Genomic DNA, 12,380 nt, shown 5'->3' with positions numbered 1-12,380 from the left:
CTCAGGCATAAGCCATTTGTTCTACATGTCATCTGTGATACTACTGTGCTATCGTCCAATTATGAATTAGAACAGTCAATGGAACCTCAGATGTCCTGCGCGACCTTATGACTCCTTGTGGATTTTAGTAGGAGTCTGGTTGGAGAAGTGAATATTCAATAGGAATTTGGTAGGAATTCGATGGAAACTTGATAAAAGTTGACTAGGAATCAGACGGGAACTTGATGGGAGCTCAATCAACAAGTTGATGAAAACATGATGAGGAACTGCTGGGAACTTGTTGGGAACTTTGTGAGAGTTGATGCTGTGTAAACCTTCAACAAAGCTCTTGCTTGAACCTTTTCGTGATTGTGGGATGGTGGAACCAGCTGGTGCCGGAGTCATGCGCAGATGAGACTTATGACCTCGAATCCCATTGCAACTTTCTCGTTTTAGCTTAGACTTCTTAAGGTGAAAAGGAGAACTGGCTGACCTCGCTAGACGTTATGAGAATCTCGTCCTAACTCTGGTGAGTTTTTCCCTACTGTTTATTCTGTCCTGTTGATTTAACGCTCCTCGAATGCATCTGGCATGTGCAAAGAAAAATCCACAAATAGACGATGTACAGACCTTGATCTCCTTCGAATTCTTTAAGGTATCACCGCTATGCTGTACTGTCTGCATGGATCGGGAAAGCCATGGTCGCCAGTCCAGTTTGTGGCATCCCAGAACCCCCTAGCTCGCTCAATCATCCATCACTCTCTTTGCCACTCCCCTCAAATTGCATTCAAAAAGCAGCGAGAGTCTGTAAGCGTAGGCCACAGATTCATTCCAAACAAGACATGCAATATCCGCACGATTAATGGATCTCCAAGAACCAAAACCAAGTTTTCCCAACTTCCTTATGTGCAACATGTGGTGGCACCAATCGCGATCTTCTCTACCATCTGCATAATGATAGGCGAAGCTCGTAGACAATGGTCTATCAGACAATCTTTCCACAATATATGATTGGAGGAATCTAGCCAAAGTTCCAGAAGTCCCGGAGTCACAGTGCCACGGACAGTTTTGCCTGTCAAGTCCCCGAGTCGAGTTCTGTCAGGCTGTACATTCTTTGGTCATCACACATGAAGCTCATCTTTCTACCACAAACAATGACATCAAAAGAGGCGATTCAAACCAAGTTCTTGCCGTGTCCCTTACAGCCAACCACGCCACAAAGCCGCCTGAACCTGAGATCTTCTGAACGCACTGTTATATTGTGGTGAGACCACCCGGTTTGGTTGCAGTGTAAAGAAGTTACGCTCGCTACCTGCTGTTGCAGGCAGTAAGACACAGAGTGACATAAATGTGAAACCATTGTTCCTTCAAGACACAACACCAACAAGAACACTTAGAATAATCACAACTACTACACTCTTTAGAGATATTCTATCTAATCCATTCTTTTCTTCACTCATGGTTTGCCGTACTTCGCAGCTAAGATATATGATATCATGAGATTTGCTCAATCCTATTCTTTGTACCAAAGTACTTCTTGTGCCTTTAGTGCTACCTCTCTTGTAGTGTGGGTCTTTGTAGTTTGGTGGCCAGTTAGAAAGAAGAGTGTTCAGTTGCAGAGGTGGTTATCCCCAAGACATAACCTAAGCTCACATCCCTCGAACGGGCAGATACAATGATGGTCGTGGTGTGCAAAGAAGGCGAAATGACAAGAAGGAGCGCAAGCCACGCAAATACTTTGGCATGATTCGAAGTGTCGAAATTCTTGCGAGGATTTGTGAGATATACCTGTGAGGCTCTAAAAGGGCTACGCTATACCCAAGGAAGCATCAACCAAAGCAATGGAATAGGATTCAAGGCTGGCTGCCTGCAACGAACGCGGAACGCCCCTGTGTCAAGCTCAAGCACCCACACTCTCGAAGATTGATACACATACTACCAGTCTTTGCTTTTTGTTCGCTCCCGCTTCCGAGGCTTCCCCGCTTACTTTGCAAAGAAGTTCCCATGGAGTAGCTACCTATCCCTTTTAAGTGCCGTAAACACACTTTTGACAGGACCCGGCGCTGAAGCGAGGCACTAAGATTCTGGTGGTTTGCTTGTACCACAGGGGACGCGCACTAACTAAGGCCTTGGTAAAATAGTTGTTCTGGAAGGCAATTCAAAGGATAATAAGTAACCTAGGAATTACTATCCTATCTCTGTCTTGGTCGTATTATACTAAGGTATCTTAGCTAGCAGCATCTTTACTTGTTGGTGCGCGGCTATCAAAAGAGGGAGATAAAAGTTATTAGAGCGACTAGTGGTCCCCGCTGCCCAAGCACACCGTGGGCATTTCGGGGTTACTCTTTTATGATCTGAAGGTAGACATCTTCTCTTCATTCATTAGATCTATCATATCCGTCCTTCTCTTCTCTTGCCACTCCCCGATCAACGTATTGGAGCTCTGTGTACAAAGGTACCAAAATGTGGTGGAGAAAGATCCTATCCTGTCCTATCCAATCCCATCACATCCCATCCTATCCAACCGATCCTGTCCCCCTCTTTCCCAACTTTATAGGCAAACCCCTTCACCGATAATACTCCAAAATCGTCCGTTAATCCTCCCAAGGTATTTTGCAAACGCCAATAAACACACACCGCCAATCAATGCAAATGCAAACGCTAAATTCAAATATCAAATATCTCATCTCATCTCATCTCATCTCGTCACCCTGAATCGATGCTTTTCAAAAGCCGGGAAATGCCTTGGAAAGATTCTTCCGCCCTAAGTAGGATGTTAGTAATATGAATCTGGTTCACGGAGAGACGAGACAACTTACACTTAGATTTATGCCTCTCACTAACGAGATCCGGATCTCGTATCGGAATCTGTCCAGCTTGCAATTCTCGAATCCTCCGCTCAACAAAATCTTGTCCCGAGAGCTCCAGACTCAAAGCGCCTTGATCACGACCTGCCCCAGGATGAGCCACAAACACTGGTTGAGGCTGCCTAGGTAATGGCTGCACCGCTTGACGTGGGCTCAAAAAGTGTTTTCGGATGTTTGCTCTGAGATCTTGAACTCGCCGACGGGCACCGTAGGCCTCAACATCTCTAGGTTCGTTTTGAACAGAGACCCGCGACCTGATTCGCCGTAGATTGCGCTCTCTTCGAACCATTGCGTTCGTTATGATTGTAGGACAGAAACCGATTGGCAACGCACTCTTTTTACACATCGGACATAACGAGCTGTTGTTGGCGAGGAAGGTGTCGATACATTCTGGATGGAAGATATGGCCGCAAGGTAGTTCTCGGATCTCAGAGATACCAGATTCGAAGTCTTCTAGACAGATAGCACAAGTAGGTTGAACGTATGGAAGAAATCTGTGGACGAGTGTAGAATCTGGTATAGGAGTCTTTTCATCGATTGGAATGAGTTCTGCAGTAGCAAGCTCTTTGGCAGACATCATGTCATATATGCGGGGGTCCGATCCGACAACCGTGGAAGCTCCACTGAAGTCATCTTCGTGTGTCATGCTGACGAAATGTTCCTCTTTCTGTGGCGACGCTGGGAATGACTTCTCGTCCTCTGACACGTAGATGAATAATGGTAGGCGATCAATTGCTTTTTGAGGAACTCTAAGTCGTTTAATTCCAAGTGCTTCGAGATCTACTTCGCCATTTGCAACACGTCGACGTAACGATTTCCGTCTAGATCTTTGAACGAAGTGCATGAGACCGGATATAGTTCCCAGACAGATCACCAGAACAGCAAGGACGATCAGGAAGTAGACCCAGAGGGTCGGCAAGACCGTCTTGGTGCTCAGCCCGATTTCCGTGTACAGCCGGACATAATCTCTGACATCGACATCAGGAAGTTCCGCGATTTCGTGCCCGTACGGTACTTCGGTCATGTTTCCAGAGTACAGACTCAGCTGGTGCATCAAGGATGAACCGAGTGCTCCGGGAATGGCATATACTGGGAATGGGTGGTGCGTCCTCCATGCCCCGCCATCTTGAAGATCCCAGGCCGCTGAGTTGGAATCTGGAGTCGTTGTATCGTCTCCAGGCTGATAGAATATCAAGGCTCGGACTGGAGCCATCCGAGCAGCAGCCATGTATTCGAATGTACAGTCGACATTGATCCAAGGAGCGAGTGCTACGAGTGTGAAGTCGGTCTGAGGGAGATTGGCGGTTCGGGTGACGTTGGCTGGAGCGTATTGTTTCGTAAGGTTGTAGCATGCATCGTCGGTATTGAGGTCGGGCACGTAGAGGAAGCCACTGATGGTTCCATCCTGGTTTGCATTCCGCGTCGAGAGCGTTTGGAGATTGTCGTCGGCGAATTGAGTAAAAGAGACGTTGGGCTTTTACGACAGAGTCAGCGTCAGATTAGGCTCCTATCCGATGAATGTAGGCAGGATGGACAGTCGAAGGACAGTTACATACCCGTAATTGTGCCACGAGAGAATCATCGTAGCCTGTGTCACTCCATTCGTCGTTGGGAAACAATAAACTGGTTGACGGTCAGCGATGCTTGGCTGGCGTTTTCTCATGTCTTGGAGCTCGCGGTCGCTTTCTCTGTCGTCGGGCGCAAAACCGCAGAGATTTCCATCGGAACGGGCGGTACAGGGCTCGCGACGGCTCGGTGGAGTCGTGAGAGTTGAGAGAAGGAGTCGACTTACACAAAGGTCTCGATATCATTAATAGCTATCATGGGGACGGCGTCAGCGAGGGTTCATTGGTTGATGGATACAGATGATGAAGCCAAGATACCAAGAAATCGCCCAGGCTGATTGCCAAGGTGGGCATCATCACGGGGGGAATGGTGGTGACAGGGCACATACACATCTTCGGACGGCCATCAAACCTTGCTGTTTCTCAACAGGAAGAGGTGCAACCTTCGGGCCTTTCGCAGGCCGTACACAACACGCTCTCGCTTCGATTTGACCGTGTATCACCTTGTTTTGACGATATATTCTCCTCCCCCGCGAGTCGTGAGGTTTTTCGAGTTGATGGTATTGCCAAGATAAATTGGAGATGCCAAGAGTGACAAGAGGCGACAAGCTTTGTGGACAGGTGATTTGCGTTGGCTGACGAATGCCCCTGAGCGCGGCGAGTCATTTCACTGGTCGGACGCTCGTTAGCCTTCACCCTAGGGTCTTAGTGAGACTGGTTTTGCACCAGATCTCACGATCTTTCGATGCAGTCTTCAGGTGAGTCGACGTGGAGAAGGAATTTTCGAACGCAACCAAGTCCGAACTGTTTTGTTTTAATTATCACGCCAATCTTTTCATGAGCATGAATTCTCGTTCCAGATTCTGGCGGGATGAACCAGCATTCCAGAGCTCTGCTGAGGTCCTCTCCCCTCGATGCGGTCAACACAAACGGGAGCCGACATCCGAAGTTTGAAGTAGACCAAACTCAAGATACCGACCATACCGAAGTGCGCGCAGTGAACACGAGACTTTGATAACGGATGCGGAGTTCTCTCTCACCGATCATGCACTTAATATGATAAAATTTTGTTCAAGGAAATGTTACTGGCCGGATCCCACGGTAGGCTTGCAGGCACAAGAGCGCGCCGACGGGAAGAGAACAGGAATGCGAGAAGGCCGATCAGCTTGAAATAGTAGTGGTTGATTGGTTCGTATTCCTCTGAACAAGAGTCTGAAGGGTGACAACAGCACATCCGATGAGCCGAAAGAGGTAAGTGTAGTAAAAAGGAAACTCAAACTCGATTGCCTTCTCCTTGCTTGACTGTATGACGGGCGATCCAACCACGAACCGTCTGAATTGCGTTATGCACCTTACTCCTGCAGACCTAAATTGCCATCTGCTGCTCGCTGATCCCATTTCCTTGGTGGCATTCTCGGTTCATCCAACTAGGAGCTTACATCTTTTACCAACACGAGCGACTCACTTTACCAGAGGAATAACGAGCGGGAGAGAAAGAGGGTGGAAGAGAGAGACAGCTTATGAATTTGAACTACCAATATCAACGGCATTCCAACAACAGCGTCATGTGCTGCCGAGAAAGAGAAATACATTTTATGGAAACGTAAAGCAGATTTCATCAGCCAGGTGGTAGATATTGACAAAACTCAAAGTAAAAAGGAAGGTTATTTTCCGGACTTGGAGCAGCTCTTGACAGAAGAAATACCATCCGATCAGGACACAGCTACCCGACAAAGAGTAGCAGCAGTCAAGGTAAGTAAGTTTAGACAGCCAAAGAAAATTTGGAAAATTAATGATATTGCCAAAGTTGAAGAGGAGTGAAATGAGAGATAGAGGCTGAACTGAAGAAGAGAACCATACCTACCTCGTATGAGGAGGCAAGAAGTACAAGGGCTGCATCCCCAATCAAAGTCGGCAATAAATTCCATCCGGGCCGAGTGTTCTGTTGACAATGACATAGGAAAGAATCTTCGACGTACCTTCCTATGTTTCTCTCATAAAGCTCACCTTGATTCCAAATCACGTCCCCGATATCCCCCCTCGCAACTTTCATTTCCTCAATTCTTCCTCTCTTTTCCAGCTCTGTTCTCTTCTAACCACTGAACTCCTACCAGCGAGCGTCCACCTCACACGGCATGATTCCATCCTGGCTGTATAGATCCGGTACCAACACATGCAGTACGATTCGATACCGGTTCCTAGAACAACCACAACGCACTTCTCAATCGTCTTCCAGCCCAGCCCAGTATTCTCAGCCGCATGCATATATTGACCGACTCCGCCACCTCCAACATATTGATGCACTGTGGTGTTCATGATTTCATTCCCGTACGCCCCCCTCAGACACGAGCCACGTTCCCTGGTATACCTCGGAACCAGCTTCTCGGAATCCCAACATCCAATTTGTGGCTTTCCGATGCTGCACATGTACAGAATCTGCCTGCTCGGTCCAGCCCAGCTCCTGTGCCACCTATCCCGAAAGCAGGGTTATCCGAGCCGGATGTCGTTATGTTCTGTCCTGCTTGTCCGAGTCCCTGTGAAGCATTGCGTTGCGTTTCGTTGCGTTGCGTGGTACCTGCATCCAAAAATCGCGTGCGGAGGTAGGACATCCCTTCCACATCGGGTTTCAACCTTCTTTCCGTTGCCTCTCAGCCTCCTTTCCTTTCCGATACTGCAATGTCGGAATCCGCATGGCGTGGGAATCGGGAAGTCGTAGCGAAGTTACACAATGAACTGGCGGGATGTGTTACACTCCTACAGTGTATTTGTGTATGATCTGCAAGATGTCATCAAGTCTTAAATACTGCTGGGTATGCAAATTCCCGCTGTCATTGGGGCATCGACAAGTTTCGCGGCTTCTTGTGAGGGCAAGATGCAGGCTGGAGTCTGGATGCACCTGCGTGCGCGATGCTGCGTGTTGATTGTTGTACGGCATCTACCAGGGTAAGAAGACTCTGCTGCATCTTGTCTTACCGCAAAGTTCTGTTCGTGCCTTGCATTTGGCCTTTGCTTTGTTTTTCAGCTTGCTGTTGATGATGCGGTTTACATCCACATGAACTGGTTTTCGTTCTCTGACAGTAGCGCTCTTAGGCTCTTATCAGGAGCACATCACTGGCTCGCATGCTAAGATAAGGATACCACCTACTATTTTCATAGTCAGTCTTCCACATTACCAGGGAGAACCTCGGCTCTATCTGCATGTCATCCACCCTTATTTTCATCTGACATGAACCCTGAACTATCACTTCCAGGATTACTCCGAGTTTGAGATGATCCGATAGCAAGGTACGGGGGAATAGTCAAAGAGGGCAGGAGCTCATGCGAGGAATACGATACAAATTTTACTCTCCTTTTCCGCGTCAATTCTTCTTCAATTCTTCAACTTCAAAATGTCCAAAATATCCAAAACATCGAGCAACACAAATATAAGGTAATGCCAATAGTACGCTCGCGTGACATTCGCAAGCCGTCAAATCAAAGCGATTACCATCCTTTCACCACTCGCCAGATGTTGCCCTCCAAGTTCTCAATTGACAGAGCACACATCCCAGCAGGGCTTTGCACTTTGAGTAAACGTGACCCTAGGGGATCGACCATGCCATGCACTCCACTCCACTCCAGTCTGACTTCAGCTGGTTGGCCTGTATGCCCTGCCCTGTCCGGCTCAGACTGCTTCAAGCGAGAACCTCACTGTACTTACTGTCTTGTGTCTCCTATCAATACAATACAATACAATACAATACAATACAATACAATACAATATCCCCCGTAAGTAGTACACATCCAAATGAGTTTAATATCATACCCAAACCTCCTCGCTTCGGCAGGGCCCTACCCATACCCACATGGCTCTTCCCACGAGGCGGCTGGCCCCAGAAGCGTACAGTACCGTACCTCCGTAGGGCAAAGAAGGGCAACTCGCAGGCAGCCGGCGTCCACCGGCACACAAGAAACTCGCCAAACCACCAGCGCCCCCAGCACCGCATCGCCAAGCAGCATCAACCCTAAGAAGGCCATCTCGCCCGCTCTTTCTCGATCCCCCCGAGCCCCCCCAATCCCTAATTCCCAATCTCCATTCCGCCAAGCTGCGAAACCAGCTCTCGGTCCCTTGGCAGCAAAAAGCCTATCGACCGTGCAGCAAATAGAATCGACAAACGCTGACCTCCTCCGAGATAAGCATCCCGTCGCCGTCGTATCGCATGGACTGGACAGAAAGTATTATAAGTGAGCGACTGACTGTTGCTGCTGGGGAGCGCGAAAAAGGGTGAATGAAGTGAAGTGAGGTTAACAGAAGAGAAATCAAGTGGTGCGTGCTGTCGCTTGCTTACCTTACTTGCTGGGAAGACCTTCAATAAACATCAACCGACAAACCGCCGACCATCTTTGAGCTCTGCACAACTTTGCTTTGCGCTGCTCAATCAGCTTCGTATAGCCTTATCACGATTACAGACTTGCTTTCTTGTGTGCTGATCTTAAGCTATCTAGCTAGTTACATACATAGCACTTCAAGATGGTTGGCTTCACAAAGAAGATCAACGATGCTGTCGCAAGAAGCATTGTCGGGCGACGCTTTCGTTTGATGGGCTCAGGACACCCAAAAGCTCGAGAGGGATCCAGATTCCTCACTGAGATTCGAGCTGGTCTGGCTACCTTTTTCGCAATGGCCTATATTATATCAGTAAGTCTTCCAAAAACTGACCTTCTAAATTGCAATTCACTTCAATCCTCGGTCTCAGATCAAGCTTGCTAAATTTTCGTTCACAGGTAAATGCAAACATCCTTACGTCCAGCGGAGGAACCTGCGGCGCCTGCGAGATCTCCGAAGGAGGAAGCCCCTTCGAATGTCCCGGCCAGCCAGAATACGCTCTCTGCCTGAATCGCATGACTCGTGACTTCGTCACTGGAACTGCTGCCATTGCCGCACTCACCTCTTTCTGTATGGGCTTGTTCGCAAACATGCCGATTGCGCTTGCGCCTGGAATGGGTTTGAATGCCTATTTCGCATTCACGGTTGTGGGACCGTATGGATTTGGACCCGTGAGCTATCAGCTTGCTTTGACGGCTATCTTTATCGAAGGGTTTATTTTCGTGGGGTTGTCGCTGCTGGGTATGCGACAGTGGCTTGCGAGAGCGATTCCCGCGTCGATTAAATTGGGTTCGAGTGTTGGTATTGGTCTGTATTTGAGTGAGTTTACCTTCCAATTTTCACCTCAAGAAAGAACGCAAATCAGCTGACATACAACAGCCATCATCGGATTGACCTACTCCGCAGGAATCGGAGCCATCACAGGAGCAACATCCGTCCCCCTTGAACTCGCCGGCTGCGCAATCGCAGACCGCGACCCAGATACAGGATTCTGTCCTCCAGGCGTCGATAAAATGGCCGCCCACACATTGTGGGTCGGAGTCTTCTGCGGCGGTTTCCTAACAGCGATCCTCCTCATGTACAAAGTGAAAGGCGCCATCATCGCGGGCATCCTCCTCGTCAGCATCATCTCCTGGCCACGCTCCACATCCGTGACGTACTTCCCTCACGACCCCACCGGAGACGACAACTTCAACTTCTTCAAGAAAGTCGTTACCTTCCATCCTATCCGCGATACTCTTGCTGTCAATGAGTGGAATCTGAGTGGTGCGTCTGGGCAGTTTGGGTTGGCGCTTATTACTTTCCTTTATGTGGATATTTTGGATTGTACGGGTACGCTGTACTCGATGGCGCATTTCTCTGGAGCGATTGATCCCGAGACGCAGGATTTCGAGGGCTCGGCTGTGGCGTATTTGGTTGATGGTAAGTAAACATCGTATCCCTGTCCCTGTCTCATGCATCCCATTCCAACATCAGACGAAATCGACCTCCAACGGACTAAACCTCTTAATTTCCAAACTCCAAATTAAACCCTGAAATTTCAAGACTAACGCACCCCTCCCCATCAGCTCTCGGCATCTCCATCGGCTCCCTCTTCGGCCTCTCCCCCGTAACAGCCTTCATCGAATCCGGCGCCGGCATCTCCGAAGGCGGCAAGACCGGCCTCACAGCAATGGTAACCGGCCTCTGCTTCTTCATCTCCATCTTCTTCGCGCCGATATTCGCATCGATCCCACCCTGGGCAACAGGCTGCACGCTCATCATCGTCGGCTGCATGATGGCCACCGCAGCAAAAGACATCAACTGGAAGTACTTCGGGGACGCGCTCCCCGCGTTTCTGACCATCGCCATCATGCCGTTTACGTATAGTATTGCGTATGGGCTGATTGCGGGCATTGTCAGCTATATTGTGCTGAATACTATTGCGTGGGTGCTGGAGACGGTGAGTGGCGGGAGGATTGTGCCGGCTGATAAGGAGTCTAAGGAGCCATGGACGTGGAGGATTAAGGGGGGGTTGTTGCCGGCGTGGATTGTGAGGGCGGCGAAGGGGTATGTTTTTTTTTTCTCTTGCTTCTTCTTCTTGTCTTATTCCCTCCCCCATCTTATTTTCTTTCTTTCTTTCTGCTTTCCCCCATATATTCCCCAGCACACATCACCCATAAACTCAAACTCAAACTCAAACTACAAACTACAAACTACAAACTACAAACTACAAACTACAAACTACAAACTACAAACTAACACTCTCCTTCCATCAGCCAAAAAGATTTCTGGCACGACGACGAAAACGACCACCAGAATACAAACACCTCACCCATCACAAGCAGCAGCAGTCCCCTCCCCTCAGACAGCGCTTCAGCCCACGCGACAGACGCGAAAGATTCGTCTGCAATCACGAACTCTGATGGTTTGACGGAGGAGGGTGAGAAGGGTGGGAAGATCGCATAGTTGGCTGGTTTGCGGAGTGAATATGAGCGGCCTGGGTGCAAGCGTGTGTGTGGTTTGCTTTGGCTTTGCTTTGGCGAGGACTTACCTTACCTTACCCTTAGTTTTAGTTTTAATCTTATTTTTTTTTTTTTTTTTTAAAAAAAAAAATAGGCTGAGTGGATAGAAGTGTGGATGGGAAGGGCGATAGGGTGAAGCTATACATTTCGGCGGGAGATGGGAGATGGGCGAGAGGGTGTAAGATATGATAGGAAATCATAGGAAATGAAACGAGATGTGGCGAGATGACAAGGACATGGACATGGACATGGACAAGGACAAGGATCAGGACAGGACAAGATAAGACGTCCACGCGTTAAATATGATGAAATATCCTGGCTGGTAGATAGGTAGCTAGTTGAGCAGGTGAGCAGCTGATATGAATTGCGAGGCGGAGATAATTGACCAGAATAAAATCGATACTGAACTGAAGCATGAATCAAAGGCCTTGGATGTGTGTGTGTGTGTGTGTGTGTCTGTGTTTCTCATGGAATGAAGATTAGGGAGTTGTGTTATGAGGTGTTATGAGGTGAGGTGAAATATTTGGATTTTTTTCTGGTGTGTGTGGGGGTGTTGATATCTGGATTTTTTTTCCGGTGTGAGTGGTGTGAGTATTGTGAGTATTGTGACTGCGTGCTGCTACGATTGTGCAGGTGGTGAAGATTTGATAACTTGATGGGTGGTTGGGAAAAGAAAAGAAAAGAAAAGAAAAGAAAAGAAAAGAAAAGAAAAGAAAAGAAAAGAAAAGAAAAGAAAAGAAAAGAAAAGAAAAGAAAAGAAAAGAAAAGAAAAGAAAAGAAAAGAAAAGAAAAGAAAAGAATGCCGGAATGGAATGGGACTGTAATAATAATGTATTGGATTGATTGATTGATTGCTTCGGAGCAGGAAATGAGGCATATTGAAACGCCAATCGTGAATAGTAAAGGGGAAAGGAGTTCTTTTTTTGGGGGGAGGGGAGAGGGGGGGGGGGGGGGTGCTTTGGATTGTTGGAGAGTTTTGGTTTATTTTTTGACATGGCGGCATTTACAGATAGGTAGGACAGGGTATGTATGTTTAGGTATGATATTCAATGGAAGTGGTGCTACTGTATCGTCAAGTGGGTCTGGGTTTCAAGACTCT

The 12,380-nt window shown here is 48.0% G+C and overlaps 2 protein-coding genes across 3 annotated transcripts; one reads left to right on the top strand and one right to left on the bottom strand.

Annotated features, from left to right (window-relative positions):
• Positions 1-2,351: 2,351 nt before the first annotated feature.
• On the bottom strand, positions 2,352-6,163 carry ONS95_009026 (uncharacterized protein). 2 transcript variants are annotated; one of them, XM_058502594.1, is made up of 5 exons: positions 4,801-6,163; positions 4,639-4,663; positions 4,403-4,469; positions 2,799-4,320; positions 2,352-2,743 (listed from the first exon to the last, which is right to left on the bottom strand). In XM_058502594.1, exons 1-5 carry the CDS (start codon positions 4,802-4,804, stop codon positions 2,706-2,708), a joined length of 1,656 nt encoding a protein of 551 aa, XP_058361523.1. In that variant the 5' UTR covers positions 4,805-6,163; the 3' UTR covers positions 2,352-2,705. The 2 variants fall into 2 exon arrangements, with proteins under 2 accessions (XP_058361523.1, XP_058361522.1); XM_058502593.1 differs by lacking the exon at positions 4,801-6,163 and having other exon boundaries at positions 2,799-4,469.
• Positions 6,164-8,149: 1,986 nt separating this feature from the next.
• Positions 8,150-11,687, top strand: ONS95_009025 (uncharacterized protein). The gene is made up of 5 exons (XM_058502592.1): positions 8,150-9,089; positions 9,176-9,596; positions 9,657-10,199; positions 10,346-10,826; positions 11,036-11,687. The coding sequence occupies exons 1-5, from the start codon at positions 8,922-8,924 to the stop codon at positions 11,223-11,225; spliced, it is 1,803 nt and encodes a 600-aa protein (XP_058361521.1). The 5' UTR covers positions 8,150-8,921; the 3' UTR covers positions 11,226-11,687.
• The last annotated feature ends 693 nt before the right edge of the window (positions 11,688-12,380 follow it).

Source organism: Cadophora gregata (genome assembly GCF_030347475.1).
Source record: "Cadophora gregata isolate MNR1 chromosome Unknown scaffold_3, whole genome shotgun sequence".
Lineage (NCBI taxonomy): Eukaryota > Fungi > Ascomycota > Leotiomycetes > Helotiales > Ploettnerulaceae > Cadophora > Cadophora gregata.
Note: the sequence above shows the minus strand (reverse complement) of the source record. Positions and strands in the feature narration are given on the sequence as shown.

Bases quoted from the DNA above. Each gene is read 5' to 3' on its own strand.
- ONS95_009026 (XM_058502594.1), bottom strand. The intron at 4,321-4,402 runs GTATGTAACTGT...CTGTCGTAAAAG, and splicing joins CTCTCGTGGCACAATTACGG to CCCAACGTCTCTTTTACTCA. The intron at 2,744-2,798 runs GTAAGTTGTCTC...CATCCTACTTAG, and splicing joins TGAGAGGCATAAATCTAAGT to GGCGGAAGAATCTTTCCAAG.
- ONS95_009025 (XM_058502592.1), top strand. From the start codon at position 8,922: ATGGTTGGCTTCACAAAGAAGATCAACGATGCTGTCGCAAGAAGCATT. The intron at 9,597-9,656 runs GTGAGTTTACCT...GACATACAACAG, and splicing joins TGGTATTGGTCTGTATTTGA to CCATCATCGGATTGACCTAC. The intron at 10,827-11,035 runs GTATGTTTTTTT...TCCTTCCATCAG, and splicing joins ATTGTGAGGGCGGCGAAGGG to CCAAAAAGATTTCTGGCACG.